We start from the raw sequence: 27,755 nt of genomic DNA, 5'->3' as shown, positions 1-27,755 counted from the left end.
TTATAACACTCTTTTTCTTCCCCTAAAAAGGGAGGCCTGAAAAATAGTAAACACGAATGCACTCTGTCATCTCAAGAATATGTCCATGAACTACGATCGGGTATCTCAGAGGAAAAACTTCTGAACTGCTTAGAGTCCCTGAGAGTCTCTCTAACGAGTAATCCAGTCAGGTAGGTAATGAAAATTGTTATCCAAGGAAATTGCATTTGTAAAGTGATGTATGTTAAAAAAGTACAGAATTAGCCAGTTCCAAATAAAAATGTCTCCTGCTGCAGGGATTATGATTTGTTTTTCACTATGAGCATTATTTACTTTGGCCTTAAAACATAATTGGGACTTCATGTAGAAGAAACCCTAATTTAGATTTTTGTGTCAAAAGGATGAAGTCCCTATTTGTGTGTGTGTGTGTGTGTGTGTGTTTGTATGCAGCTTCTATTTTGATCCCCCAAACTTTAAAAAACCCCATACTGTGTAGGAGATACTGTTGTGACTGCAGCATTTATTTAAAGACCTACTTTCATTGAAAAATCTATTTGAAGGATTGAACATTTAATAATTAATTAGGTTATTTATCCTTGGTAAATGAAACCAAAGACTGAGAAATGATACCTGTTGCTGGGTAAGCTGTGAAAAGCTCTATGTATGGTATTTTTGTTAATATGCCTTCTTGAATTCAAAATGTCTCCGCATCTTGTTTAATACATCATAGTGGGCTGGTGTATGCAAGGAATTTTGACAGATGCTTCATTTAATTATGTTTTGTCTTAATAGAGGTTTTAAGGGAGGTAGGAGAGTGGTAGATAAGGAAAGGGTATAGAGTATGAACTTGCAAGGCCATTTCCCCCAAACCATGCCTACCTGTCGTATCTGCTGCTGCCTTCCATGAGGTGATATCAGCTGTTGAATGGAGTTCAGTCCTGCTTGGGGCTGCTTTGCCAGTGTGTTCCCCATAGGGAATATGATGGTGGATCAGACCTCTCCCCCTTCACTGGGGGTAAACTTCAACAGGCGGCTGGGAACACTTACTATTCACTTGGCATCATCATGACAGTGGTTGGATAACAGCTGAGTTACCCCACCAATCTGTCAAAGTTGGTCCATGGAGCAGAGTGCAATAAATATGGAGCCTGGTTCACTTGATCTTGAAAGTTTTATATAACACATTCTTGTTGAAGAGTTGCTTGCCCTTCCTAGTTCCTCAATATCTGTCTTCTTAAATGTGTTCAATAACAGCATTAGGCCCTTTTGTTTGCAGGCTACCAGAACCAGCACAAACTATCACCTTTGATAGATCCGATGACAGCAGTCACCTCTTAAATTTAATGGGATGGTAGAAACAGCATTAAGCATGAAACACTTCGTTATATAGCTGATTGGTGTGGATTGCTGTGTCTGAGTTTTAGCATTTACTATTCATGCAGAAAAAATGATTTGGAAACAACATATTTAAGCACAAAGATGTAAATAATGTGTTGAGAAATCACATATAATTGGCTTCATAATTGACTGTGGGATTCTTACACTCTGTTATATTTATTATTATAGTCGTTCACCACTATAGTAACAAATATTACATTTGTTTTCACATGACTTATTAGTAATAATCAGTTATCCTTTGCTACTAGGTTGCACAGGAACAACTCTGTCACAGTAACAAAGTAAAAATACGAATATAGATAGGATTGCTGTGAAAATGCGGGTATGCATTTTCATTCCGAAAACTATTCCTGTTTCTTAGAACAGAAAATTGTTCTAATACTTTTAGCAATGGATGTGAGCTTCAAATATATGGGAAGTAGCTTGTGAGGTATATGGCATAGGATAGCAAACAAGGACTTGTATCTAAACGACATTCACTGGAGTTTTCCTGCCTAATTCCTTCTGCAGTCCCTTGCACCCCCCTAAGAAAAGGTGATGGGTGGGAAGGTATGGGTAATGGAAAAGGGTGATCATGTGAACCTGTGAATGAAAGTGCCTCTGTTTTGTGTCTGGGGCATTATGGGATCAAAGTCATTTTTATGGTGGCTGATGGTGGAATTATATATATATATATATATATATATATATATATATATATATATATATATATATTTGTGCCCATTGGTTGCATAGTTCTTCTAGATCCATTTACTCTTGGATATATACTCTGGCTTATTTCTTCCAAAACGCAAAGATTTTGTGAAAACAGTATATTGGTTTCTGTGAGACTGAGATTAGTGGATGAGGTGGTGAACAAGTAGTCTTTTAAAAGAGCAGAATTCTTTAATATTGGGAACAGCAAGGAAGCCTTTGTATGAGTTGGGAGTATTAGCTGACCTTGTCTGTCTTATGAGGAATGAGAATTCCTTTGCAGATGTTGTTAATTTCCCCCAGCTCTCCTGCATCCAAATTTTGGCCAGATCTGGACAGTGGCACACAGTGAATCCTGCTCTCCCAGCTGTCCAGTTTGAGAACCATTGTGAGGGATTCCTGACACCTGAATCATATCCACACCATAAATTTGAAACATTCTTATACTATTTTAGCAGTCATGGTTTTCCACAAAGAGTCCTGGGGACTGTAGTTTGTTAAGTGTGCTGAGAGCTGTTAGGAGGCCTTTGTAGAACTACAGTTCCCAGGATTCTTTAGGGGAAGCTGTAACTGTTAACATGACATAAGAGTGCTTTAAAAGTGGTTGTTGGTCTGTCTCAAGAGACAATGGAGTGTCCCTCCAGGAGTGAAGCCCAAGCTGCTGGAGAATCACAGCACCTGCTGTAGCTATCAGAATATCTCTATCAGGACAGGTGACAATGACATCAGCTTTTTACCGTTCTTGACAGCATTGTTCAACTTCTGTGGACAACAACCAGCAGTTTGTTTTTCGCGTTTTACACCACTGCATTTTCATCCAATTAAGGCATTCTGAGTCTGGCTCTTTATTCCTGGATCATACTTGTATGAAAATGTACTTCTTGTTTATACTGGTCCTAACACTGCAAAACACATAGCATACTTAGACAAAGTATTTCAAACCCAGCACATTTCTGAGGACCCTTCCCTTTGGCTGCTGAAGGCAAAGTGAGAAAGGAAACTTAACATGTAAACATGACCTTGATGTGTCTGTCCCAGTGTAAAGACAAGAAAGCAAATTCAGTCCTTAGAGACCTGCTTTGAAAGATTCAGGCTGCCTGAGTCCTTGAGACTAAGACTGCAACCCCATCACTGTTTTATTGTTACCTCTGCCTTCTCTGTTAATTGTGCTTGCATTCATCTCACGAATTAGTGTTATCTATTCTTTTGCCACATTTCCCCCTTTTATTGTCACCTTTTGAATCTTGTCTAAATTGTGATTCTTGGGCTTATCTATTTCTTGGTGCTCTCAGTTGCTACTATAGTTTCTACTGCTGTCTTTATTCAGATGACTTTCAAGCCTCCTTTTAACATCCAGTTGAATTTTGTATTGTTGGGTTCTATCAGAGAAGTATCACTGCTAATACATTCATATTCTTAATAACTTTGTGTCTAAGCCTGAAACTAGATTGTGCTGTGGTTGAGGCTAGAGTTCTCTCTTTGAATACATCTGAAGGTAGAGTCCTAGGAGGAAGGTGGTTGTTCCTTATCCTTTTTTTAATGCTCACAGTCTCTGGTTTGTGGTTTTTTTTATGACATATGAGCAGAACAGTGGTACAAATATTAAAATATAACTATTTGCTTGATCAGCTTTACTTCTTGTTTCCTTTGAGCCTTATATATAACTTGCTTTAACCTTTCAACAAGACTTTTTAAATATGAACATGCACAGTAAAATCTTAAGTATGCCTTCCCTCGTCTCTTACTCCACCAATTCATTCAACCCTAAAAACAAATTATCAACCATGTCACATAATGGGGAAAATAAAGAAAATGGAAGGAGAGGCTAGGCAGTTAATAGGCATGAATTTTGTTAAATCTACAACTAGCGTGCTGTCAGTTAAGTGCTACAGCCTCCTTGACTACTATGTTTCAGTGTGTAACAGGCTCACTCTTTTCAAGTACTGCAAGTTAAATAATTTGGCTATTGCAATGCAAAAATTAAAATGTGATTCTGTTTAACCTTCCTCCAAAATGGAATAGTAATAGAAGTGAAATGAAGTTCCACTTTGTTCTGTGTACTTCTGGTAGTAATTGTGGTTAGTAACCCAAGGTAACGAAATATGTCCAAAATTCAGTGAATTCATATCTCAATGATCTGCTGAATTAATTGTAATCTTAAATCTAAATAAGACATGTTAATACTTTACTATTTCATGTAGGCATAGGAGAATGAGATGGGGTATGTATGACCTAACCTTCATTGGAATAGGCTCTCAGAAGTGTGTGGTTTTGAACTATGGAATTGGGTTTAGTACTTTAAAAGTTATGCCTATTTGTTTAATTTTTCTACCCTGCTTTTTGAAGCTACCTAGTGCAGGATACAGAATAATAAAAGTAGCATACAAACAGCACCATTGTGTGAGTTCCCAAGATGTATACATACATAGATGCAAAAAGAATCTAAAGTGGGGTGACTCAACTTTTCATACCAGGTAGGTCGTTTGACATGGAACCCGCAGACAGCATGCTGCCTTGTCGCGTGGCAGGGGGGAAGCAAAACCAAAGTTTGATTCCCCCCAGCTTTTGCATTGCCTTCCCAGACCTGGCTAAGCAAGGCACTGGGCTTTGCGAAGGAGGCACAAAGCTTTCCTCGCAAAGCCTAGAGAAAGCACTAGGCTTTGCAAAGGAGATGGGAGGACTAGGACAGTGTGAGAGCCCTCATGCCTCCTTCTCAGAGCCCAGCGCATTGCTTACCTGGCTTTAGGAAGGCAGCATGAGGGTTGGGGGAGGCACCAAATGTTAAAGGCTTTCTAAAGAGAAAATATCACCACTACCAGCACCACCCAAAGATAGCCAACAGCTTTAATATTTAATACTGGTGAGACACCAATGATTCCACTTGTGATAACCTTATTGAGGAAGTGATGCACAGTTTTAGCACCACTACAAAGAAGGCCATGCCCTTTGCATAGTTGCATGTTTGATTTCTGCACAAACATAAGTCAATGCTCTTTAGAAGATATTAAAACAAAGGGAGGTTTGTAAAAGTTTTATAGCCAGTACTTTTAATTTCCTCTAGGTTCCCTCACAGACACATTGTCATTTATTAGTCCATAGTCTTTTTCACTCTGATGAGTTATTGTGTCTGTTCATGATCTTTATTATGCATTGCTTCAAGTAGCAATCTTGAACCTAGATGGCTCTAGAGAGCCATCTAGTGACTGAGGGTTGTATAAACACCACCAAAAATAAAATACAGAACAAAAAATATGAATAGTTAGCACACACTCTTGACAGACTGCTGAAATATGTTGGTAATTGTGGATATGATAGTAGCTGTTCCTTTATGCTTTCCATGTGACTATTCAAAGTATTTCGCTTTTTATCAACAAAGGATGGGAATTGCTGCAATAAAAATATAAGCTTGCTATAGGTTTTGTTTTATAAATGGGATTGTTGCATGTTCAAAGCATTAATGGAATATTATTGAATGCTTGGTGTGCTGAATACTCTGCTCATTTATTTGAGTTCAGAAACTCAATCTTTTAGATATATGAAGTCAACAATTCCAAAAATGTCAACAGCAGCTCTTGAGTTGCATTGTTCTGAAGGTATCCTCTTGGTTTTCCTTTGGCCACTTAAATTTGTGTGTCAGCTCTCCTGCTTGTACAGTTGAATGAACTTGGGCAGGAAGTTTGCAGACATAAAGGTAATGCTTCAGGGAGAGTGATAGAGAAAAGCAAATTAGCAAAGGCTTTACCATTAATTATTGGGAGCTCTACTGCTAATTTAAATAAATTCAAAAGACTTGATCTACCTCAGCAACTATATTGTAAAAATAAGAAAATGTGGAACCCAAGGCAAATTATAAAGTTATTATATTATTGTTTATATAGTGCCACCTGTGTACTTGCTCCTTCACAGGTCCTTGCTGCAATGAGTTTATAGTTTACATTGTGACAGTGCTGAAGCTCATATAAATGAATCTGTATAAATCTGTAAGGATTAAACTGTAAACTCATTGTGGAAAACATTTGTCTTTCTCCCCCCATTAGGCAGTGATGGGTACCATGGGCTGGCATGACCATAAGTAACATTTTAAAGATAACTAATACAAAAGAAGAGCAAAAGGAAAGACACTTTTATTAGTTTCTTGACTATTACACATACTTAATACTAAATAACTTGTAACTTGTAACATGTAACAGTTGACCATATGATTATTGGAGCAAGGAGGACTACACCTTTCTATTTTCCTACCATTCTCTATTTCTCCATGCAGCTTTGAAATATCACTCTTTTATTTGATGTTCAGTGATGTGATTTATGCTTTGAGATTACTGCTGGGAATGGAACACCATTAGAGGTGCATTCTGTTGCATACCATACATACCAATGAACTCTACCCTCTGGTGTTGCACTAACATTGAATGACAACATATTAACACTGAATTTCTTCACACGAGGTCTGTTGCTTCAGGCATGCTTTACTTTCACAACAATTTGCTCATTTTATAAAAGCCACAGTTTATATGGGAAGTGCAAATTTGAATTAATGGACCTCTTGTGTTGATGGAATTGCCATTTTCACATATCCATAGTCTTTCTTGCATATATTGTGTTTTACCTTTACCTTTACTAGCATTGCTTTACTAGCAGTGGCTAAAAACACTTTGAAAGCTGCATCAGAAATGTCATAGTTTCTTAGGTACCACTTATGCAACAGTATGTACACAAGTAGAAGAATAGTTTGAATGTCAGTGAAGAATCTGGAAGATGCAAACATTTTAAAAAGTGCTCCCAGAGATTATCAGAAATTCAGAAATGAAAGGTTATGATTTGTTGATTATCTGTCTAATTCAGTAGAGCTCAGAGATCATAGAGGAAGAAGAAAAACTTACATGTATATTCACTGGTAAACCACTCCATTGGGGAATGGGGTTAGAAAAATAATACCAGAAAGTAAAGAAATGCTGCCTTTGGACAGTGGACATTCTGTGTATCAGTAACTAGATGCCTAGGGGGTCCGTATTTTGCTCTCTGAGAGGAGTATCAACTGCCCACAGACTTCCAATCTAGAGATGTCTGAGTGATGTGGAGGGTTGGTATTCGTGCCAGTGAGATTTGCTGACATTTTATTTTGGGAAATAGGAGGGGAATCTTGACTTGCTGCCTTGCAACTTGCCTTCAGAATGGCTCACCAATAAGTCTTTTGTTGACCAAAGCCTAGAATTTTTCTTTAGCTGTCCAACCACCAAACACAACTCTTTACCTAAGTCCTGTGCTATTTTTCCTGCAGCCAAATTCTTTCACTTCCCTTGCTGCACTTATACTGTTTACCAGAACTCTATTGTTCATTCTTCTCCTTCAGCATTAATATTTCAGCTTCCTGGTCAGTGGTGGTTATGTGTGGTATGTGTGTTTGTAGGACGTTGCTAGATTGCAGACTGCAGTTGGCCATTATTTAGACACATTTCAGTTTCAGCTGAATTACAATACTTAGTTTAGTAAAAGTGACATACAGTGGTACCTCGGGTTACAAACCCTTCCAGTTACAGACTCCACTAACCCAGAAGTAGTACCTCAGGTTAAGAACTTTACCTCAGGATGAGAACAGAAATTGCGCACTGACGGTACAGAGGCCTCTAAGAAATCATGTTAACTAATCCATGGGAAGAACTAAGAAAATATTCAAATAAGGGCTTCAGTGGGGTTGGTGTCTCAATCCTGCTTTCTATTGTTCAGGGCAGTACTAAATTCAAAGGAGTTAAAGGGAACACAAAATCCCTAGTAGAGCCATAGGTTCATTCATCTTTCTCTGGCCTTGAACTACATATCCTCTAGATCATATTCATGAAACCCTTAAGATTGAGAAAAACAGGAAGCAAGTACAGTGGTACCTCTGGTTACAAACTTAATTCGGTCCGGAGGTCTGCTCTTAACCTGAAACCGCTCTTAACTTGTTAACATGCTTTATTAAGCTTAATTGATGATTATGAACATGACTGCCTTTCGTGTGTGCACGCGTGTTCGTGTGCGTTTCTGTTGTGTGAATGTGTTGTGTGAATTTTTCCATTGGGAGGGAAAAATGCTTAGAAGATTAACGATTCCAGATAAACAAACTGTTAATCCATGTGGTGCATGTGCTGCTGCTGTTGAGGCAGTTAAGTAGTTTTATTACCTAATAATATTATGTCACATAATACTGTAATACTTATAACACAGGAATTTTCTATTCCATAAGATGCTAGCAGTTTTGGATTCCTTAATATCACAAACTAGGCTGGTGAGACAGATGTTGGAGGTTAATCTCTGTGTTTATATACACATTCAACATTATCATCAACCTCTTGTATGTGCATTGGAGCCCCTTTGTCTGTAACAGGTACTTGGTTCGTATGACTAACTTTTGCCTAATGTGATTCTGTAAAAAAGGAAATGTAAACTATTTTGCATTTTATTTTTATACAGTTGGGTTAACAATTTTGGACATGAAGGGCTTGGGCTTCTGTTGGATGTTCTTGAGAAGCTTCTGGACAAGAGACAGTAAGTACAGACATGATCAGTGAAAGGGATAGTTAAAAAAGGGGAGCAGTTAATACAGTGTCTTACTGTTGGTATTCTCCCCCCCCCCCTTTAAAGGCAAGAAAGTATTGACAAGAAGAATCAGCATAAGCTTATACAGTGCCTCAAAGCATTTATGAATAATAAGGTAAGAATTTCAGTTTCTTCTGGTTTTTCCTTCAAGTGAGTTCAGTTTATGTGGTCATGAGTGACACACTCTCTCTCTCTCTCTCTCTCTCTCTCTCTCTCTCTCTCTGTGTGTGTGTGTGTGTGTGTGTGTGTGTATTTATAAACAGCTGAAATTAAGAAAGGGAAATTTGGCCTATGGGTGACAATACTTTACCTGTTTTTCTGTAATTACTTCTGTCAGAAGAGAGAATAATGGGCAGCTAATTTATCAGTTACTTCATTGGTTAACAAGTATATAAAGTGTTGTGAAAACTTACATTCGAAATTTTGGAAGATACACACAATTACATTTCTGAGAGTAGGAACACAGTCACAATTGTTTCCATGCTCCATCCTGCAGTCCACTAAGATATGATGTCCATTTAACAGATTAAAGTATTGTGTGGTTGAGTTGGGATTGGAGGTTATGCACCACATGGATGGCCATCATTAAAGGCCCTCCTTCTCTCCAGCCTCTCAGATAAAGCTGAGTATGAACATGCATCTGCATGCTGTTCACAATTGCTAATCTTAACTGGTAGCATGTGGAATAACTTAAACTCAGAACCCACCGATACTTCAGAGTTATGTGGAATGAGAGGGAGCAGTGGCAAGAAAAAAGTGCCCCCACATAGGTTTTTATTATTATTAAGGAAACACTGATACACACACAAACACATGAGGTGTGCATCTTGGTATGTCCACATGGTGGACTCAATCTGGAAAAATACTTAGCGATCTTATAAAGATGTTATACTAACAGCACAATCCTAACCAGGTGCACACAAATGTAAGTCCTTTTGAATGCAGTGGAGCTTACTGACTGGTAACTTAAGAAAGGATAGAGAACCAAAAACTTTGACTTTCTATTACATTATAGACTACTTTTCTGGAATATTCTTACTTTTTTGGGGGAATTCCATGATAATAAAATAAGACAATGCAACACTCGTTTCTAATATAGGTCCACTGCATCCCCCCATCCCATCCTTCTAAATTGAAGGTGGAATTACCAGTTTTTCTCCAGAAGGAGTCCTGTGGCCTTAAAGCAGGGGGCAGCAACCTAAGGCCCATGGGGGTCGTTTAACCGGCCCCCGAGCCGCCCGCTTGGAGAGTCCCCATGCACTGTGCTAAACCGGCACAGTGCTGTGCGGGGACTCGCTTCCGCGGTGCCAGAAATTGTGTCTGCGCAGATGCAGATGCCAGAAATCACGGGTGCGCATGCTCACACATGCGTGCGATCCAGCCCACGGAGGGATCTCCGCTGGAGTGAACCGGCCCAGGCAAGGTAAACCTTGCCAACCCCTGCCTTAAAGACTAAACATTTTTGTAGCATGATTGCAAACCTATGCATACATATCTGGGAATAAGCTCCATTGAACTAAGTATAGCTTGCATTCTGATGCACCAGCTCAACCAGTCAAACACATTGAGCTTTAACAAAGGATATTCAGTCAGCTGAGATTCAACCTTTACCTTTTTAATTAGAAATGCAAGCAATTTAGCAAGGAAGTTTTAACATTTAAACTGGTACCCTCAAGTAGCAATCCCATCAGGTAGTGTTGTTTTTTAAACTGGATTCTCTCATTGCTTCCGCTGATTAGCATAGATAAAGTAAGACCCAGCAGAGATCAGATAGGATTCTTCCAAATCCTCACCTCTGGAATTGGAGCTAATCTGTCACAAACAGTAGTAAAGCTTGAAAACCTCATTGACACATCATTTACTGGACAGAGGGGAGAGGGTTTGCCCCCAAAGTGGATTTAGAAGGCTATCATTCACAGATGTTTTGATATTATAATAATTTATTTCAAGTTGTGGAAACTGTAATTTGATTAGCATGTGTGTATAGAGGGGAATTATTTTGGATATAACTATTCCAATTTTTATTTTTTATAGTATGGATTGCAAAGAATCCTAGGAGATGAAAGAAGCCTTCTTTTACTTGCCAGAGCAATTGATCCAAAGCAACCAAATATGATGACTGAAACAGTAAAAATACTTTCTGCCATTTGTATTGTTGGAGAAGAAAATGTGTAAGTAACATTATACACTTAGATATTGATCAATTTAAATTCAGTGTTTTATATCCAAGATCTTCTCTATGTCCACCCAACCTATTTTGCCTTTCTATTTTATGGCCCAAGAGACTTCATGATCCCTACTCTTGACAGCAGCAGCATCCTGCTTTGAATAGAGAATAAGGTTATTAATGTCCAGTAGTATTGATGGCTATTTGCTGCCTTCATGATCAGAAGCAGCATGCCGGGGAATAATTGCTGGAGAGGACTGTTACTCTCATGACTTGCTTCTGGGCTTCCTTTAGGCATCTGGTTGGCACTGTGGGAAACAGGATGCGTCATTTGATAAGCCTTTGGTTTGATCTAGCAGGGCTCTTCTCATGTTTTCTTTTCACACTTTCCTGTCCTGTGAATTTTGGCTTGAGGCACGACCTGCATTGCTGACAGTGTCATAATGCATGCTTTTTTTAGTGCAAAGAAAGAAAGACTGGGTAGAACTGAGTAGAATTGTCACAGGAGAAGTAGAGGGGTGGTGACTTTCTTGCACCATGGGCCAGTGGGGTGTAGTGTTTAGTGTGTTGGATGTGGATTTTGGAAACCAGGGTTCAAATTCCCACTTAGCCAAGAAGCTCACTGGGTGAACTTGGGACGATCAATGCCTCTCAGTCTAAACCACCAAACTGTGTAATTGTTGGATTAAATGATAAAGAGAAGAATCATGGATGCCATCTTGAGCTCATTGCAGAGGAAAGGTTGGATAGGAATACAATGAATAAAAATAAAGAATTAAGATCAGCATTCCATAATAGAAGTATGTTGCAAGAAGTGTGTGTGTGTATGTGTGTTTTCAGACATAAAAAACAAACCATGAATCCTTATGTTGGATAAATTTTTAAAACTGACCTACCTGCCTCTAAACACATAATACTGCATATTGTAATATGGAGAAGGGTAATATTATAGCCTTCAATCCTAAGATAGTTTCCTTTTGTGAACTTCCTTAACTTATCTATCCCTTTCTTCCACCTGAGTCGCCTGAGAAGCCTTTTTGGAGAACCTCCACCTCAGTTTGAGCAACTGTCCCTTTCCCCAGCACCCACCCTGCACATTGTTCAGCAAGGCACTGCAGCCTTCCAGATAGCCTTTTAATGGGATGCATTTGACTGGAGGAAAGAATGTGAAAATTTTCTATCTGTGAACTTCCTTCACTTACCTCCAGATTCAAACCATAATGTCTTGGTTTAAGTTTTGTGTTTGTATACACATACTTTGAAAAAAATACAAAATCCTATTAAGAAAAAGAAATATGTTAATGAGTAGCCTATTAGATTCTAAGAGATAAAGTACATGAATGCCTTATAACGCTTATTCTTAAAATAACAAATTTCTGTTTCAGTCTGGACAAAATTTTGGGAGCCATAACAATTGCTGCTGAGAGAAATAATGGAGAGCGGTTCTCAAACATTGTGGAGGGGCTTGAGAATCATGAAGCTTTGCAGTTACAGGTGGGATTCCTTGGTTTACAACCATAACTATTATCTTAGTTTAGACTATTTAAATGATTTGTAAAAAAAATTGTGTAACAAGTGGCTGCTGAAGAATATAGTTATGACATAGCTTTTTTTGGAGGGCTAAAGGTTTGGCGCCCAAATAAATATTTGCTTCAAGATTCTTTAATTCACAGTTTCATGTATATTTTAGACATTTGAAATTAGACAACTTTTTTCCTTTAATGCAGTGTTAATAAAAAATTTTGAGAAAGTGTTTGAAATTAAGTGCCCAATAGTTTTAACGTCTCTGTTTATGAAAAACATGGCCCTTTATTCTACATGAAAATAGTTTCATTGGCTGTAGCATGGGAAAATAAATACTTGCATAGTCTCCACACACAATGATATGCCTTCCTTCTCCCTAACTCTTGTTTAGTTCTGCCCTAGTTCAAGTGTCTTCTGCTTCTGGGCAGAATCCAACCAGTTAGCAGGTTATTTCCCAGTCACAAAAGTTTTCAATTGTTGCTTGGGGAAAGGGCTGTAGCTAAGCAGTAAAGCATCTGTTCTGCATGCAGAAAGTCTCTAGTTCAGTCATTGGCTTTTCTGAGTAGGACTGAGCACGTTCCCTGTCTGAAACTTTGGAGAGCTGCTGCCAGTCAGTGTAGACAGTATTGAGCTAGATGGTCTGACTCAGGGTAAGGCGGCTTCCTATGTATTTGCTGCATGTGAGCCATACACATGGGGCTATATGTTTCTATTACATGGACAGTGTTTCCATGTTTTGAATTGTGAGTGAATCCTTCTGCATTCAAGAGATGAATTGTGTGCACAAATGTGTGTGTGGAGGCCACGCACTCACAAAGTCCCTTAAGTTGTGGTCTGCATAACTCATCTACATAATAGAAAGGTTTTTCCATTTGTATGTCAGTGGTGTAGGTTATTGTATTTTTAGGTGTGAATATACAGTACTCAGATGGCTGGTTACCGGTACTCAGATTACTGTGAGGGTTTTCCCTCACATATTGTATATTAGCTCTGCATAACAAGAAAGGTAAAATCAAGTCCTGGAATACCAACTTGTGAATGAGATAACGATTGAGTTCATGACTTCTGCCCTATAAGGTTAAGGCCATAAGACAAAAATTATTTTTGTGATCTTGACATGACAATATGAAAACTTTGAGTGGTAGAAAGAACCAAAAGGAAAGCTTATGTTCCATAAAAGGTCAAGGTTATGCTGCAATAGCATCCTCTTTTCTTTGATGAATGCAAGCTATGTTATGAAGAGTGTAATTGCCAAGTTTCTTTCCTGTAACACTGAGCAATGTAAAGCAAAATTCTTTTTATTACTTGGTCCTAGGTGATATAAAATGTCCAGACATATAAAAGTGATGTATAAAAATATCATGGAGATGTGTATGATTCCAGTGCCAGCCTAGATGTCTGCTTAGTCTGATGTTTGTTAAAACGCACTAAAATAAGCATGTCCTTATCTGTATTCCCCCTCCCTGAAAAACCTTTAATTTAGTGTTTTTGGACATGTCTAGATTTGCATTACATCAATTTTTACTCCTACCAAAGTGTACTTGAGAATGTTTCCTGCACTTTTATTTAAAACTTTAGGCTGCTTGCAGAGAAGAGTATCACAATTAATCACTGTAACTCCTTGCAAGGGCAGAATGCTTATTCAAACTGCTGCTAACTATCCTTATTTGTGGAACAGCAAAATTTCCTTGAGAAGTTTCTGTACCTTATAGTCTAACAACAACAACAACAACAACAACAACAACAACAACAACAACAACAACAACAACTTTACTATTTATACCCCGCCCATCTGGCTGGGTTTCCCCAGGTACTCTGGGTGGCTTACAGCATATACAAAACATAGTAAAACATCAAACATTAAAAACTTACCAATACAGGGCTGCCTTCAGATATCTTCTAAAAGTTATGTAGTTTTTTATTTCCTTCACATCTGAAGGGCAGGTGCCACTTCCAAGAAGGCCCTCTGCCTGGTTCCCTGTAACTTTGCTTCTCTCAGTGAGGGAACCACCAGAAGACCCTTGGAGGAGGATCTCAGTGACTGAACAATGGGGGTAGACACGCTCCTTCAGGTATACTGGGCTGAGGTGGTGTAGGGCTTTTGTAAAGGTCAGCACCAACACTTTGAATTGTGCTTGGAGCCAGTGAAGATCCTTTAGGACCAGTGTTACATGGTCCGGGTGGCTACTCCCAGTCACCAGCCTTGCTACCACATTCTGGATTAGTTGTAGTTTCCAAGTCACTTTCAAAGGTAGCCCCATATAGAACGCATCGCAGTAGTCTAAATAATCTAGGTTCTCTTTTCCTTTTTTAAAGGGGACACTTAAAAGTTATTGTCATTTTGCCCTTTAGACCTTCTGTTATGGTGCCCAGTGTAAGAGCTAGATAAAAGAAAAGGGGAAACTCCCTGTGATCAAGAATATATAACTTTACATCACATATTAAGATCAACCTGTATATTTATAGCATTACGTGAACTGCCATTCTGATGCATTCAGTTATACTGGTGTCACAGTGAATCCACTTTAAAGGCTTTTGCAAGTTTTATGATCTCTCTCATCCAAACTCCTTGACTGAAGGTACAACTGCAAGACTCATTAACTCGTTTCTGACTGAAATGTTCACTTTACCAGTATTAATACAAGCAATTAAGCCAGAATTTCTTCTGGCAAAAACAATCACAGCAGATGGCACCTTTTCTCTCTATTAATTTTCGATTGGACATGTACTTTGGCTTGTTCAGTCATGTCACAGTCATAACATAACAAGGATCATTCAGGCAAGTACAATGACAGCATTGTATGCATGTATGGTACTGGAAGATTTCACCAGCTTGCAGCAGTCTGTATAGAAAAGTTACACTCTTTTGGTATCTCTGGGCACAGATTTCATGTATAACTTGAAGTGCTGCTAAAAACTAAATGGCGAAAAATGAGGCTCAGTCTTTGCTCCCTCTTAGAAAATGCTGGCCAGTAGCTTTCCCCAAATAATACTTGCTTTTAATCTTTTAGCTAAACTTGGTACTCTCTAATTAATACATGGTGGTCCAAAATGTGGCCTGAGGTCTGCCTGTGGTCCTTGAGACCTTCTTGGGCAGCCCTTGGCAACATTTGACAACCATCTGCCCTGCAGCCCTCACACTGCCATCCTGAAGTGCTGAGTTTTGGGAAAGAAGTGCGAGTCTCTGACAGGGTTCTCGAGTCCTCCTGCCACCTTCTCAAAGTCTCATTTGCACTTTCCTGGCTTTGTAAATAAGCTGGGAGGACTCTATTACCTTGCCAGAGCCTTGCACTCCTTCCCAAAGCCTAGCACCTCATTTAGTTGCCTTTGGGAAGGCAGTGTGAGGGCTGCAAGGATTTGTGTATATGCGCGTGCGCCAAATTTTGGCCTTGCTCTGCCTTCCCATGTGCATGACAAGGCAATGTTATGTGTCGAAGTACTCTTGTGGCCCACTTGTTATGAAAAAGGCCGCACTGCCCTAATAATATCTCTTAATAATAAGTTCCACCATCTACAGTGTTATATCTAACTCAAACACCAGCATTTAATTATAATGCACAGCTTTTGACACATACTTCATGGAGGTCAGTCTAAGTGGGATGCATTATTGGCAATATAGTTTTATTGTAAAGTATATTACTGTGTTGCTCCATAAAATAAGTTTTTAGTTAGAATGTACATTTCCTTATTTAAGAACGTTTTCCCCCCTACTATGTTTATTGCTTGTGTGCATTGAGAAGGCTGAATCTAATAAGCTGCTTTTACCATAATTTTTAATTACAGGCAGCCTGCATGCAGTTCATAAATGCCCTTGTCACTTCCCCTGAAGATCTTGATTTTAGGATACACTTGAGAAATGAATTCCTGCGCTGTGGACTAAAGAAAATATTGCCAGTAAGTTATTTGCCGAGGTACTACTAATGCACTGAATACCATGACTGCTTGCCTTATGATGATAAATAATACACAAGTTTTTCATGCAGCAACCAAGTATGACTTTAATGGTTATTTATAATTTGTAATCATAGTGAAATGGGAGCAAAATGCGACAGCATGGTTAGTTATCCTGTTCATCTAGGAATTTATCTGTTTTTAGTATATACTGTATATTGGATAAGTAAAACAGACATGGGGATTTAGGTTTTAAATCCACCTTTGCATGATAGACTTTCCTATCTGTAATTGCAGTATTTAAGGATCAACTCCCCATCTTCAAATGACTTACAAGAAGAGCAGGATAATGATAACAAAGCATTTTGCAATTATTAACTTATTATTTATCATAATTTTGCAATTATGACAGATAACAATAAACTTCCATCTTGTGTTTGCTGTTAATTGCAAGAAAAAGGTGCCGTCTGTAATTAAAGAATACAAGTATATTGAGCATATCATTAGAATAATAGAACAATAGAATTGAAGAGTTGGATGGGACCCAAGGGCATCTAGTCCAACCCCCTGCAACCCCCGACAATGTTGGAATTTCAGCTAAAGCATACATGACAGATAGTCATCCAACCTCTGCTAAAAATCTCCAAGGAAGGAGAGTCCCCCCCCCCCCAAGGAATACTGTTCCTCTCTCAAACAGCACTGTCAGAAAGTTTTTCTGTTTAGTTGGAATCTCCTTCCTTTTGAAGCCATTTGTTCAGGTCCTGGCCTCCAGAGCAGGAGAAGACTAACATGGTCAATCTTCCATGTGACAACCCTTGAGATATTTTAAGATGGCTGTCATATCTCCTCTCAGTTTCTTCTTTTCCAGGCTAAACATACCACTCAACCACTCCTAATAAGGCTTGGTTTCCAGGCCCTTTATCATCTTGGTCACCCTCCTCTGTACATGTTCCAGCTTGTCAATATTTTTCTTAAATTGTGGTGCCCAGAACTGGATACAGTACTCCAGGTGTGTTGTGACCAAGGCAGAATAGAAAGGGGCTATACTTTCCTTGTTTGGAAGACTATACTTCTTTTGATGCAGCCTAGAATAGCATTTACTTTTTTTTGCTGCTGCATGACACTGTTGACTCATGTTAAGATTGTGGTCCACCAGGACCCCTAGATCCTTTTTACATGTATTACTGGCAAGCCAGGTGTTCCACATCTTATATTTGTGCTGCTAGTTCTTCCTGCCTAAGTGCAGAACCTTACATTGGTCCCTACTGAAATTTGTTTTGCTAGTTTTGGCCTAGTTTTCTAATATGTTAAGGTCATCTTGAATCCTGATTCTGTCTTCTGTGACATTAACTACCCCCACCCAGTTTGGTGTCATTTGCAAATTTTATGAGCATCCCCTCAGTACTTTCATGCAAGTTGTTTATTACTACATTGAGCAACAACGGGCCCAGGACAGAACCCTGCAGTACCCCACTTGTCACTCTTTTCCAGGATGACGAGGAACCATTAGTGAGGACTCTTTGAGTTGGTCAGTCAACCATTTACAAATCCATCTAATAGTTACTTCGTCTAGCCCACATTTTACCAGCTTCTCCACAAGATGGGGAACTTTGTCAAAAGCCTTACAGAAATCAAGATACACTATATCCACAGCATTCCCTTGATCCATCAAACTTGTAACACTATGAGAGAGAGAGAGAGCGCGCGCGCGATGAGTTTAGTCAGGCGTGACTTGTTTTCGAGAAATCCATGTTTGGTTTTAGTAATCACAGCATCCTTTTCTAAGTGCTCAAAAACAGACTGTAGAATTATCTGTTCTAGGACCTTTCCTGGTATCAGTGTCAAGCTCACTGGTCAGTAGTTAACTGTGTCTTCTTTCCCACCTTTTTGAAGATGCAGACATTTGCCCACCTCTAGTGGGGACCTCACAGTTTCTCCAATAATTCTCAAAGATTATAGACAAAGGCTCTGAGATTCCATCCGCTAACTCTTTTAGTAGCCTTTGGTGCAGGTTATCAGGTCCTGGAGATTTGAATTCATTTAAAGTACCACCTCTTTTCCTATGTTGGGCTTTTCCTTTCTTGCATTGTTTATTCTGTCATCACCAGGTTAGGCATCACTTTCATTTTGAGTGAAGACAGAGGTAAAGTAGATGTTGAGCAGTTCTGCCTTTTCTCTGTCACCCAATAGCAGTTTTCCATGTGGAGGACTTACTACTTGCTTGCCTTCCTCTTGCTTTGAACATAGCTGAAGAAACTTTTAAAATTCTTTTTAACCTCTCTTGCAAGCCTGAGTTCTCTCTGTGCTTTGACCTGCCTCAGCTTCTCCCTGAAAGTGTTGTACACTCTTAGTTTGTGATTTCCCCTGTCTTCTACATATTAAAGTGGTACCTCGAGTTACATACGCTTCAGGTTACAGATTCCGCTAACCCAGAAATATTACCTTGGGTTATGAATTTTGCTTCAGGTGGTGCAGCAGCAGGAGGCCCCATTAGCTAAAGTAGTGTTTCAGGGTTAAGAACAGTTTCAGGTTAAGAATGGACCTCCGGAACGAATTAAGTACTTTACCCGAGGTACCACTGTATATATGCACTTTTTATGCAACTACACTGGTTTCTTTAGGCGCCTCCCACTTCTTTAGGTGCGCTCCACATCTTGCCCAGTGTGGATAGGTGGACCCAGGGCTTTTTTTCCGGTGGGAACGCATAGGAACTCAGTCCCAGCACCTCTCAGGTGGGCTCCAGCCCCTCTCAAGTGGGCTATATTGCCATTCTAAGAGAACAAGGGAGGTGCTCATGGTGAGTTCCAGCACCTCGTTCTAGAAAAATAGCACTGGGTGGACCTCAAGTTGCTGTACCTTCTCTTCCAGCAAGGCAACCAGCTTGCACTTGCTGCAGGTGTAGTTTTGCATGTTCTCAGGCTGAAGACAATCATGGCACAGGTTACTGCAGCAGCCCCCTCAATGCCCATGTCTCTTGGTTTCACACGCAGCATGAGACAGCATTGTGGGCTTCTCCTCCTCAAACTCCCTCTCTAAACGCCCTCACAAACGTCACTGTTTATAACTCCTGGTCATGAGAGTTTCACCTGTTTCACTACAGATTTCTTTCTGTAGTGCTCACATTAAAAGTGCAGCAGCCCTGCCTTCCTGATGGGGCTATTGCCACTGTTCCTATGGTCCATGTTTGAACCTCCTGCCGTGCTAAGATGGTGGCATCCATAAGGTCCAGTGCTTGAAGAGAAGGTGTGTAGGGAAATCACAGAGATGAGTTTTGCTAAATGCTGAAAGGGAGGCACAGCCAGCTGGGAAGTTCTGAGCAATTTTTGTACCCTACCTCTCCACTTTTTCTTGTTTGCTTTCTTACTTGATTTAGTACTGCCTGGACATTGGGAGAGAGGCGAGTGGGAAACCGGGAAGAGGAAGCTTCCCCCTCCTCATATTTTTTCCAGCCAGCTCGTCTTTGCTCCCTTGTTTCATCCTTCATGGATTAAGCGCAGATTAAAAACTCAACTCTGGAGACCCAGGGAGTGCCTGGGGAAGCGGCATGGGAAGACAACCTGAGGATCCAGACTGGGGTGTGTTGGTGGTGTTGAAGACGGGGCTGTGCTTGGCACAGCTTCTCTTCCTCCTGTTTGGCTTCCACCGGGAAGGTCACCACAGCATAAGGAGATGGGAAGAGGCTGGAAAGTCTTTCTCCTGGAGCCTCAAGGAGGCCACCCTCCTACCAGTTAGCATTTTAAAACATTTTACAGTATATTTAAAATACATACTATTTTTCTAAAAAATACTCTCAGATTTTTTTAAGAGGAAGAAGGTAAGACATACATTGAAAATGATAGCTGCTAGGTCCCCTAAAAGAATCTGGTAAATAAAGAATGTGTTATTTACCAGGAACAGCTGGAGCACAGATAAAGGGAGTGAATTGTTTGCACACTGATTTACTAATGCAAAGGCACTACTGCCAGTAAGTTAAAGATATATGCTGGCACGTGGTGACCCAACTCTCTATTTTGATTTTGATGCTTCACAGAGGGCTGCATGGACAAAGTGAATGAAGGTGAAATCTCATTGCATGAGCACTGAATATAACCCAGAATTAAGTTGATAGAATGCCATCATAGTTGCCAAGAACAATATTTGATTGTGATTCTGAATTCTAAACAAGCTGTGATGAAGAAAAGTATCTTGAAGCCCATATAGAAGGGAAATCACAAAATGATAAAAGAAGGCATGGTTTGTTGTGGTAATGCAAGTCTAAAGCTAATCTGGGTATAGTTTGTTAGTGGCACATCTTATGTTCCCCAAATCATACCCTATACTTGATAGCCGTGTTGGATCTATTTGTGTGAACTGAAGTTATAAGTATACTTTGACTCCTGTGCAAGCTCTTAAAATCTCCTAGAAGTTTGTAATAAAAATTCCAATCTCCGATATCCATTTCATCTTCCTGATGCCATGATGGTAGAACTTCTTTTCTCATTAGTCAATTTAAGTGTATATAGAATAGAAAACTATGCTCTTGTAATTTTCAATTATAAACAGCTCCTATAAACAAGTAATAAGAGTTATGACTCTTAGACCAGCATTTATAAGATCTCAAATAGTAGCCCTCTGCACCTATGGTACACAGAAAACAGCTTTTGGAATCCTGGGTAGCTTCCAATGCAGTTTGTGATATGTTAGTCTAGGGAAATGAGAGCAAAAATCAGACTGGCTGAACACAAGCGTTTGGTTCTACTAATGTAACACTGAATATCAACCTCAGTTTAAAAAAAAACATGTAACATATTCTCTGTTTAGCTTGCTGTTGTGCTAAATTTATTCCATTAGTATAAAATCAAAATATACTTTCAGTTATGTTCTTTTTTTCTAAAAGCCCAGTATACAGCTGAACAACACTTATATCTAATTATTGGTTCTACGTTTTCCAAGGAAAGCTGAATTTATTTAGCTACAAAAACAAATGGGTTGCTGAAAATGCACTTCCATAATAGTATTAGATGGGCTGTTCAGGGCCACCCCTATACTGTATAAATAGCAGAAGTGACAATAACTTTCTTGGGTAAGTGCTCCTTGCAGCATCAGCCTTTTGCATTTTAACACGTGGCTATAATTTTCCCCAACACTCTCTTATAACATCGAACACTTGGTATTTCATCAAGCAAATGCTGCAACTATAATATGGTTCAGTGGGGAGAACTGCAACTTTATCACCTATTTTCTTAAAAACATTAGCATTTTAAAATATTATGACCTCAATCCTCTGTTGAATTTTTTCACTGCCAAAGAAGAATTAGATTAATTCTATTTAATGAGTTTGACTTTCCCTAAGGATTGGTTATATAGACCATAGGTTGAACTCGAGGAAAACAAAATAGTTTTGTGAGGTGATCACACCTTATTTTCTATAAATTGTGCTTGCTTAGAGAATTTTTGAAAGAAGACATAAGCCGTTACATAAATTATGGTTACTATATTCTTTCAAAACTTGTGGGTTCTAAACTACAAGTGTTACCTTCTGGGTGTGACATTACTCTATATTTTTTCCTAATTCTCTGTTTTAAAATAAAAGGACTCTAAACAAAATATGCAGAGTGTTCCTGTCCAGGGTTCCAGCCAATCGGTCCTCTTCCTGGATACTCCATTCTATCTTTCTTTCTACCCACCCTGGCTTTCCGTTTCCCTCACCCTGACCAATTAACATTCTGTGTTCACTGAGCATGCTTAGTTCTCACTAAGCTGTTTGGGTCTCTCCCCCTCAATCATCCCGCCCCCAAGATATCATCACCACCACCACCATTAATTCATTTTATATACTGCCCTTTATCAAAAGATCCCAGGGTGATGTACAACATTAACACATTTTACAGAGCACAATAATAAAAACACAATAAGCAAAATAATAGATAGCATAACAATTAAATAAGCGTAATAACACCCACCCACCCTTACACCAATTATTTAATGTCCAAAAGCTTGGACTGTTTTTGCCTGGTGCCTAAAGGCATGTAATGATGGTTCCAGATTAGGCATCCCCCACCTTCGGCCCTCCAGATGTTTTGAGACTACAATTCCCATCATCCCTGACCACTGGTCCTGTTAGCTAGGGATTGTGGGAGTTGTAGGCCAAAACATCTGGAGGGCCGCAGGTTGGGGATGCCTGTGCTAGATGAGTCCCTTTGGGGAGAGCATTCCACAAACATGGAGCCACCACAGAAAAGGTCCGTTCTTGTGTTGCCATTCTCCTAACCTCTCAGGGAAGGGATTGCATAAAGAAGGGCCTGGCATTCTTTATGTATGCTACAAGCATTATGGTTCTCCAAGCGATTTTGGCTACATAATGGTGAGACATTCCCCCAGAAGTTTGGAATCAGAATATAAGATGTGATTGAGCTAGCACGTTTTCCTTTAGTCTTTACATTCTTCTCTACTTCTGCTTATTGTTTATATTAATTATGTCGATGGGCTGTGCACTTAACTGTAATCATATCATACTGTTGTGTGACATGCATATGCTCCATGGAAATGCTCTATAAAAACTGTCTTTTCCTTTGCTTGTCTGGTTGTAGTCTCAGTTTACAATGCTACTTGTCCCATTCAAAAGAGGGAGTGAGTGTAGGTGGTATTTAACTAAGTCCTACTCAGAGTAGACCCACTAAAATTAATGAACCTAATTTAGTCATGCCCATTAAGTTCAGTGGGTCTACTCTGAGTAGGACTAGCATTAAATACCACTCCATATTTGCTCAGGTTGTTGGGACTCTGGCAGATACCATTTTTTATATATGTATATATAAAACCATTGTTTTAAAATTAGTATAAAAGGTAAGGGACCCCTGATAGTTAAGTCCAGTTGTGAACGACTGGGGTTGCAGTGTTCATTTTGCTTTACTGGCCGAGGGAGCCGACGTTTGTCTGCAGATAGTTTTTCCGGGTCATGTGGCCAGCATGATTAAGCTGCTTCTGCGAAACCAAAGCAGTGCACGGAAACACTGTTTACCTTCCCGCTGGAGCGGTACCTATTTATGTATTTGAACTTTGACGTGCTTTCGAACTGCTAGGTTGGCAGGAGCTGGGACCAAGCAACGGGAGCTCACCGTGTCGTGGGGATTCAAACTGCCAACCTGCCAGTTGGCAAGCCCTAGGCTCAGTGGTTTAGACCACAGTGCCACCTGCGTCCCTTTAAAAAAATTAGTATAGGTATAACAAATTTGACGCAGGTGGTGCTGTGGGTTAAACCACAGAGCCTAGGACTTGCCGATCAGAAGGTTGGCGGTTCAAATCCCCATGAGCTCCCGTTGCTTGGTCCCTGCTCCTGCCAACCTAGCAGTTCGAAAACACGTCAAAGTGCAAGTAGATAGTGCAGCGGGAAGGTAAACGGCGTTTCTGTGCGCTGCTCTGGTTCGCCAGAAGTGGCTTAGTCATGCTGGCCACATGACCTGGAAGCTATATGCCGGCTTCCGCAGCCAATAAAGCAAGATGAGCTCCACAACCCCAGAGTCGGTCACAACTGGACCTAATGGTCAGGGGTCCATTTACCTTTTTATCAAATTGGATCTGGGAACAAAATGGTGTATTTCAATTGAAGTTATCATTTTTCCTGCGCAACACATAAATATAAGAGAGGTAGTCTGAAAAATAACCATATCTTATTATTGAAAATTTAAAATAGTTGTTGACTGGCAGAAAAAAAATGTTTATTAAAATACATCTATCTAAAGGCTTGCTTTTGTTTCATATTTGCCAACAAAACTTGAAAAGTTAATAGCAGAAAATACGTTACAGCCAGGTTCCGAAGGATCTTATAAGGCATAGAAGGCAAAATTATTTTCTGTTTGTGTCTAGATTCATATTTTTATTAGGTTATTTGAAATTCCGTCTGCAGTCATAATTATGTCCTAACCTTTGGCATAATTTAGACATTAATTTGAATGTGCAGTTAAGGATCCACATTTTAATGAGGGAATATAGATGTGTAAAGTGAAGGTGATAGATTAGTGCAGATAATCAGTTGCTTACTCATTTAATAAAGCAGGGTGTTAGTAGGTCTGATCAATTAAGGAATGGTTCTTAGGAACAACTTTTGCACAGACAGGTTTATAGTGGAACATCCTGACTGGCAGATGTTCACCCTTAATTAAACCTTTTATTCTACAAATTCAAGTCGTCTTATTTGTATGTAGCCTTCAAGTTAGTATAATTAGGTTTTTAGTGAAAATAACATTTGGGGTAAATTAAAATAGGTTTATTAATATATTAAGTGTGTTTCACAACCTAAGGCCTCTTAAGATTGAACTAAGTTTCTCTGCTTCATTGAAATAGTGGCCTGGATCAAATAGTAGCTGATATAGAGGGATAATTCATCATTCAGTTCTAGGTGTTGGATAATGATCGTGACCTTTTCAATGAGCTTAAATTCAGGATAACTCTCAGCTAAACTTTATTTGTCAGCAGGACTATTTCAAAGTTAAGTAGATTGTGGATGGTTAGAAATCTAGAAAGAAAAAGTTAGTATTTCTGATAATGTTTCTCAGCCCCTTCATAATACATTGCAGACCAAGATCCAGCAGGCTTTCTTGTGAGTAAAAGCACCATACTGATTTCTTAAATAACATGATTATTATATACTGCTTTCTTTTTGTTTGCTATTGTTTGCATCAAAGTAATGCTTTCATTTTGCCTGCAAGAGGTTTTATTATTTATGCATAATGCATGGGAAAAGTTTGACTTTCTTTGCATCTTCTTTGCATTTATACACCGCCATATTATTACTTAAAAACAAGATAAGTTTTTAGTGTTGCATGGTTCAATGACTTACAGGTCTCTGCCTACTTGATACTTCTGGTATGAACATGGGATAGTCATCATTCCTCAATACAGTGAGTTCTGTTCTATGTGGCTAACTGTGGGCTCCACATTGCTGACATTTTTGTTGTAGGCGCCACACCTGGTCATCTTACTTCTCCTATTATCGTCTTTGAATGTCCTCACTTGTGATTATCGAATGTCTTTTGAAATCTGCGAGATAAAAGGGATCATAGTAAAAGAACTTCAAGGTGATATATTAATCCCAACAATCTCTAGTGTGGCATGCTGTAAAAGTTTGGATTTTTCTTTTTTTCTTTTAAAACAACAACAACAACTTTGATGCATGCTGTTTTTACTGTGTTACAAATTAATAATTACTCTAGTATTTAAACACAAGTAGGAACCTAGGCAAAAAATTGTTTTATATGAAAACAGGAGTACTATGCAGGATGCAGAAAGCAAAATAGTCATACTGTGAGGTTTAAAGTTCACCAGATGTATGTTGTAATGATACATACATTGCAATTTGTTAGAAGTATTTTAAATCAAACAAAAACTGGTAGATATCAACTACTAAACCAGATTCATATTATTAACAGCCAATAATTGTTCATACTTAGCATTTAAAGGAAGGGAGGCATTTAAAGGAAGGGAGCTCCACTGTATAGTCAAAGCTGCTTAGAACAGCCAGTATGAACAAAGCTGCTTCAGCCAGTATGTTTTATACTCAGTATGATAGATTTAATGTCTATCCTTTCATATGTCTTCATAGTCTATCAAGGCAGAGTGATTTTTCTGATATAAGGTAATAGGATATGATCATATACATACACTTCTTAGGAGGAAGAGTTTCACCTTGTAGGACCTACAACTGGGAATGAAATACATTTCCAGCAGAGAGTGCCACCCAAGGATAGATACTCGCCATGGGTAGTCTTAAGAAATGAATTTGTCACAGCCAGACCACTCTCAAAATTCAGAAATTTAAATACCATCAACACCTTTTTACATAAGGTCTGACAGTCTATAATAATAAAAAAACTCATTGAAAGAGCTCCATATTCTGGACAGATATGCACCATTGTAACCTCATTTGAATTAGAATTGTTCAAATTGAGACTTTGAGGTTAATGTGGACAAGCATTAATAGTGCAACATGACTACAAAATAAAGATGCCAGTCTACTGTGATTATGCAACTGAAGGTAACACTTTCACATAGTATTTTAGTTTATGACTGTTCATGGAGAATGCATGAGCAAAACCAGTTCCTTAATGAGCACATTACATGGAATAGGCATTCACGGTTGTAGTGGCAGAGTAGGAGCAGCAATTTAAGCAGAATTCTCAATAAGCCATACTTGGGACTGTTGTGCTTGAATATATCCATGTGCTTCATTCAAATGCAGTCAGTGTTGCAAGCAATTTGTGTCATAGCTGCATGACTCCTTCAAGGTATTTTTCAGCTGCTGTACTGGATCAAGTTTTTATTTGATCTAGGAAGTTTTTGATGTTTGTATGCCTATAAAGTACATAATAAGGTGAAAATTTCTGTTACACTTTTGCTTTGTCTATGGTGTATCATGTACATGTATCAGCAACCAATAGTCCTAAGTCTGTATGTATCATACTGTGGCGAAACATATTTCTTACTTAAATATACAAAGGATGAGAAGAACATACGGTGGTTGTAAACTCAACATATGACCTTCAACTACGTGGTTATGCTTGGTTGTACTGTAGGTATAGAAGAGTTGAAAAGTATGCCATTAAGATACGTTTTATGATAAACTATTCAATTTATTTCATGGAATAATAGGATCTAAAAGAGAAGGAGAATGAAGAACTGGATATTCAGTTGAAAGTGTTTGATGAAAACAAAGAAGAAGACTTAATTGAGTTGGCCCACCGCCTTAGTGACATCAAAGTGGAAATGGAATATCCTTTTAAAGGACTGTACAATTTTATTAGAAATGAATGCTTGCAGAAAGTAGCTTTTTGCAGTAGTGCTAGGTATTATAATCTAATTACTTGGGGCATGCATGAGGAAGTGGAAAATATGTGCTGGCATGTTATTTCAAACTGGGCATAGACCAGTTGGTACTAATAATAAGTCAATAAGACATACGTACAATTTTTGGAACTTTCCCCTTGATTCACAGAAAGTGCATCTTATTTAAACAGATAGTTGAGAAGCTATAGACTAGGAGTAACTGTTGAAGAGTATACGTTGAATGTCTGGAAATAAAGTATAAGGAGAATTAGATGTGAGAGAATTGGCCAACTAATGGAAATCAGTATGTGAAGTTTAGTATCCCCAGTATTTCTTCTTGACCCCATTGTCTCCTTAGGGTTCTCAGGTCACAATGCTGCAGTAACAGTTGTAGTCACAACTAGTGGAATTACCTTGCATGATCTAGGATAGCATTCCCCAACTGGGTGCCCACCAGATGTTTGGACCACAACTCCAGTCAGCTCTAGCCAATATGGCTGTGCTAAGTGGAACTGATTGGAGTTGTAGTAAAATAATAATAATCTGAAGGGCATCCATTTGGGAAAGGCTGGATATTATTTATTTATTTATTTATTTATTTCCCACCTTTTTCTCTGACAGCAGCTTGCAACTAAAATAGAAACAGCTAAAACATATTTTAAAATAATTAAAACCAATTAAACATGCACATGGTTGTATTGTAAGACATAACTTTAAACATCGG

The 27,755-nt window shown here is 38.9% G+C and overlaps 1 protein-coding gene across 1 annotated transcript in view; it reads left to right on the top strand.

Annotated features, from left to right (window-relative positions):
• DIAPH2 (diaphanous related formin 2) overlaps positions 1-27,755 on the top strand; it is a 346,935-nt gene that overhangs the window by 47,414 nt on the left and 271,766 nt on the right. The window contains exons 6-12 of the mRNA XM_081897572.1: positions 31-170; positions 8,524-8,598; positions 8,695-8,764; positions 10,684-10,820; positions 12,202-12,310; positions 16,124-16,234; positions 26,858-26,976. Coding sequence (XP_081753698.1) covers positions 31-170; positions 8,524-8,598; positions 8,695-8,764; positions 10,684-10,820; positions 12,202-12,310; positions 16,124-16,234; positions 26,858-26,976 — 761 coding nt within the window. The remainder of the gene's footprint in view (positions 1-30; positions 171-8,523; positions 8,599-8,694; positions 8,765-10,683; positions 10,821-12,201; positions 12,311-16,123; positions 16,235-26,857; positions 26,977-27,755) is intronic.

The sequence above is a fragment of the Podarcis melisellensis genome (genome assembly GCF_964234715.1).
Source record: "Podarcis melisellensis genome assembly, chromosome: Z".
In the NCBI taxonomy this organism is placed as follows: Eukaryota; Metazoa; Chordata; class Lepidosauria; order Squamata; family Lacertidae; genus Podarcis; species Podarcis melisellensis.
This window is presented reverse-complemented; position numbering and strand designations above follow the sequence as displayed.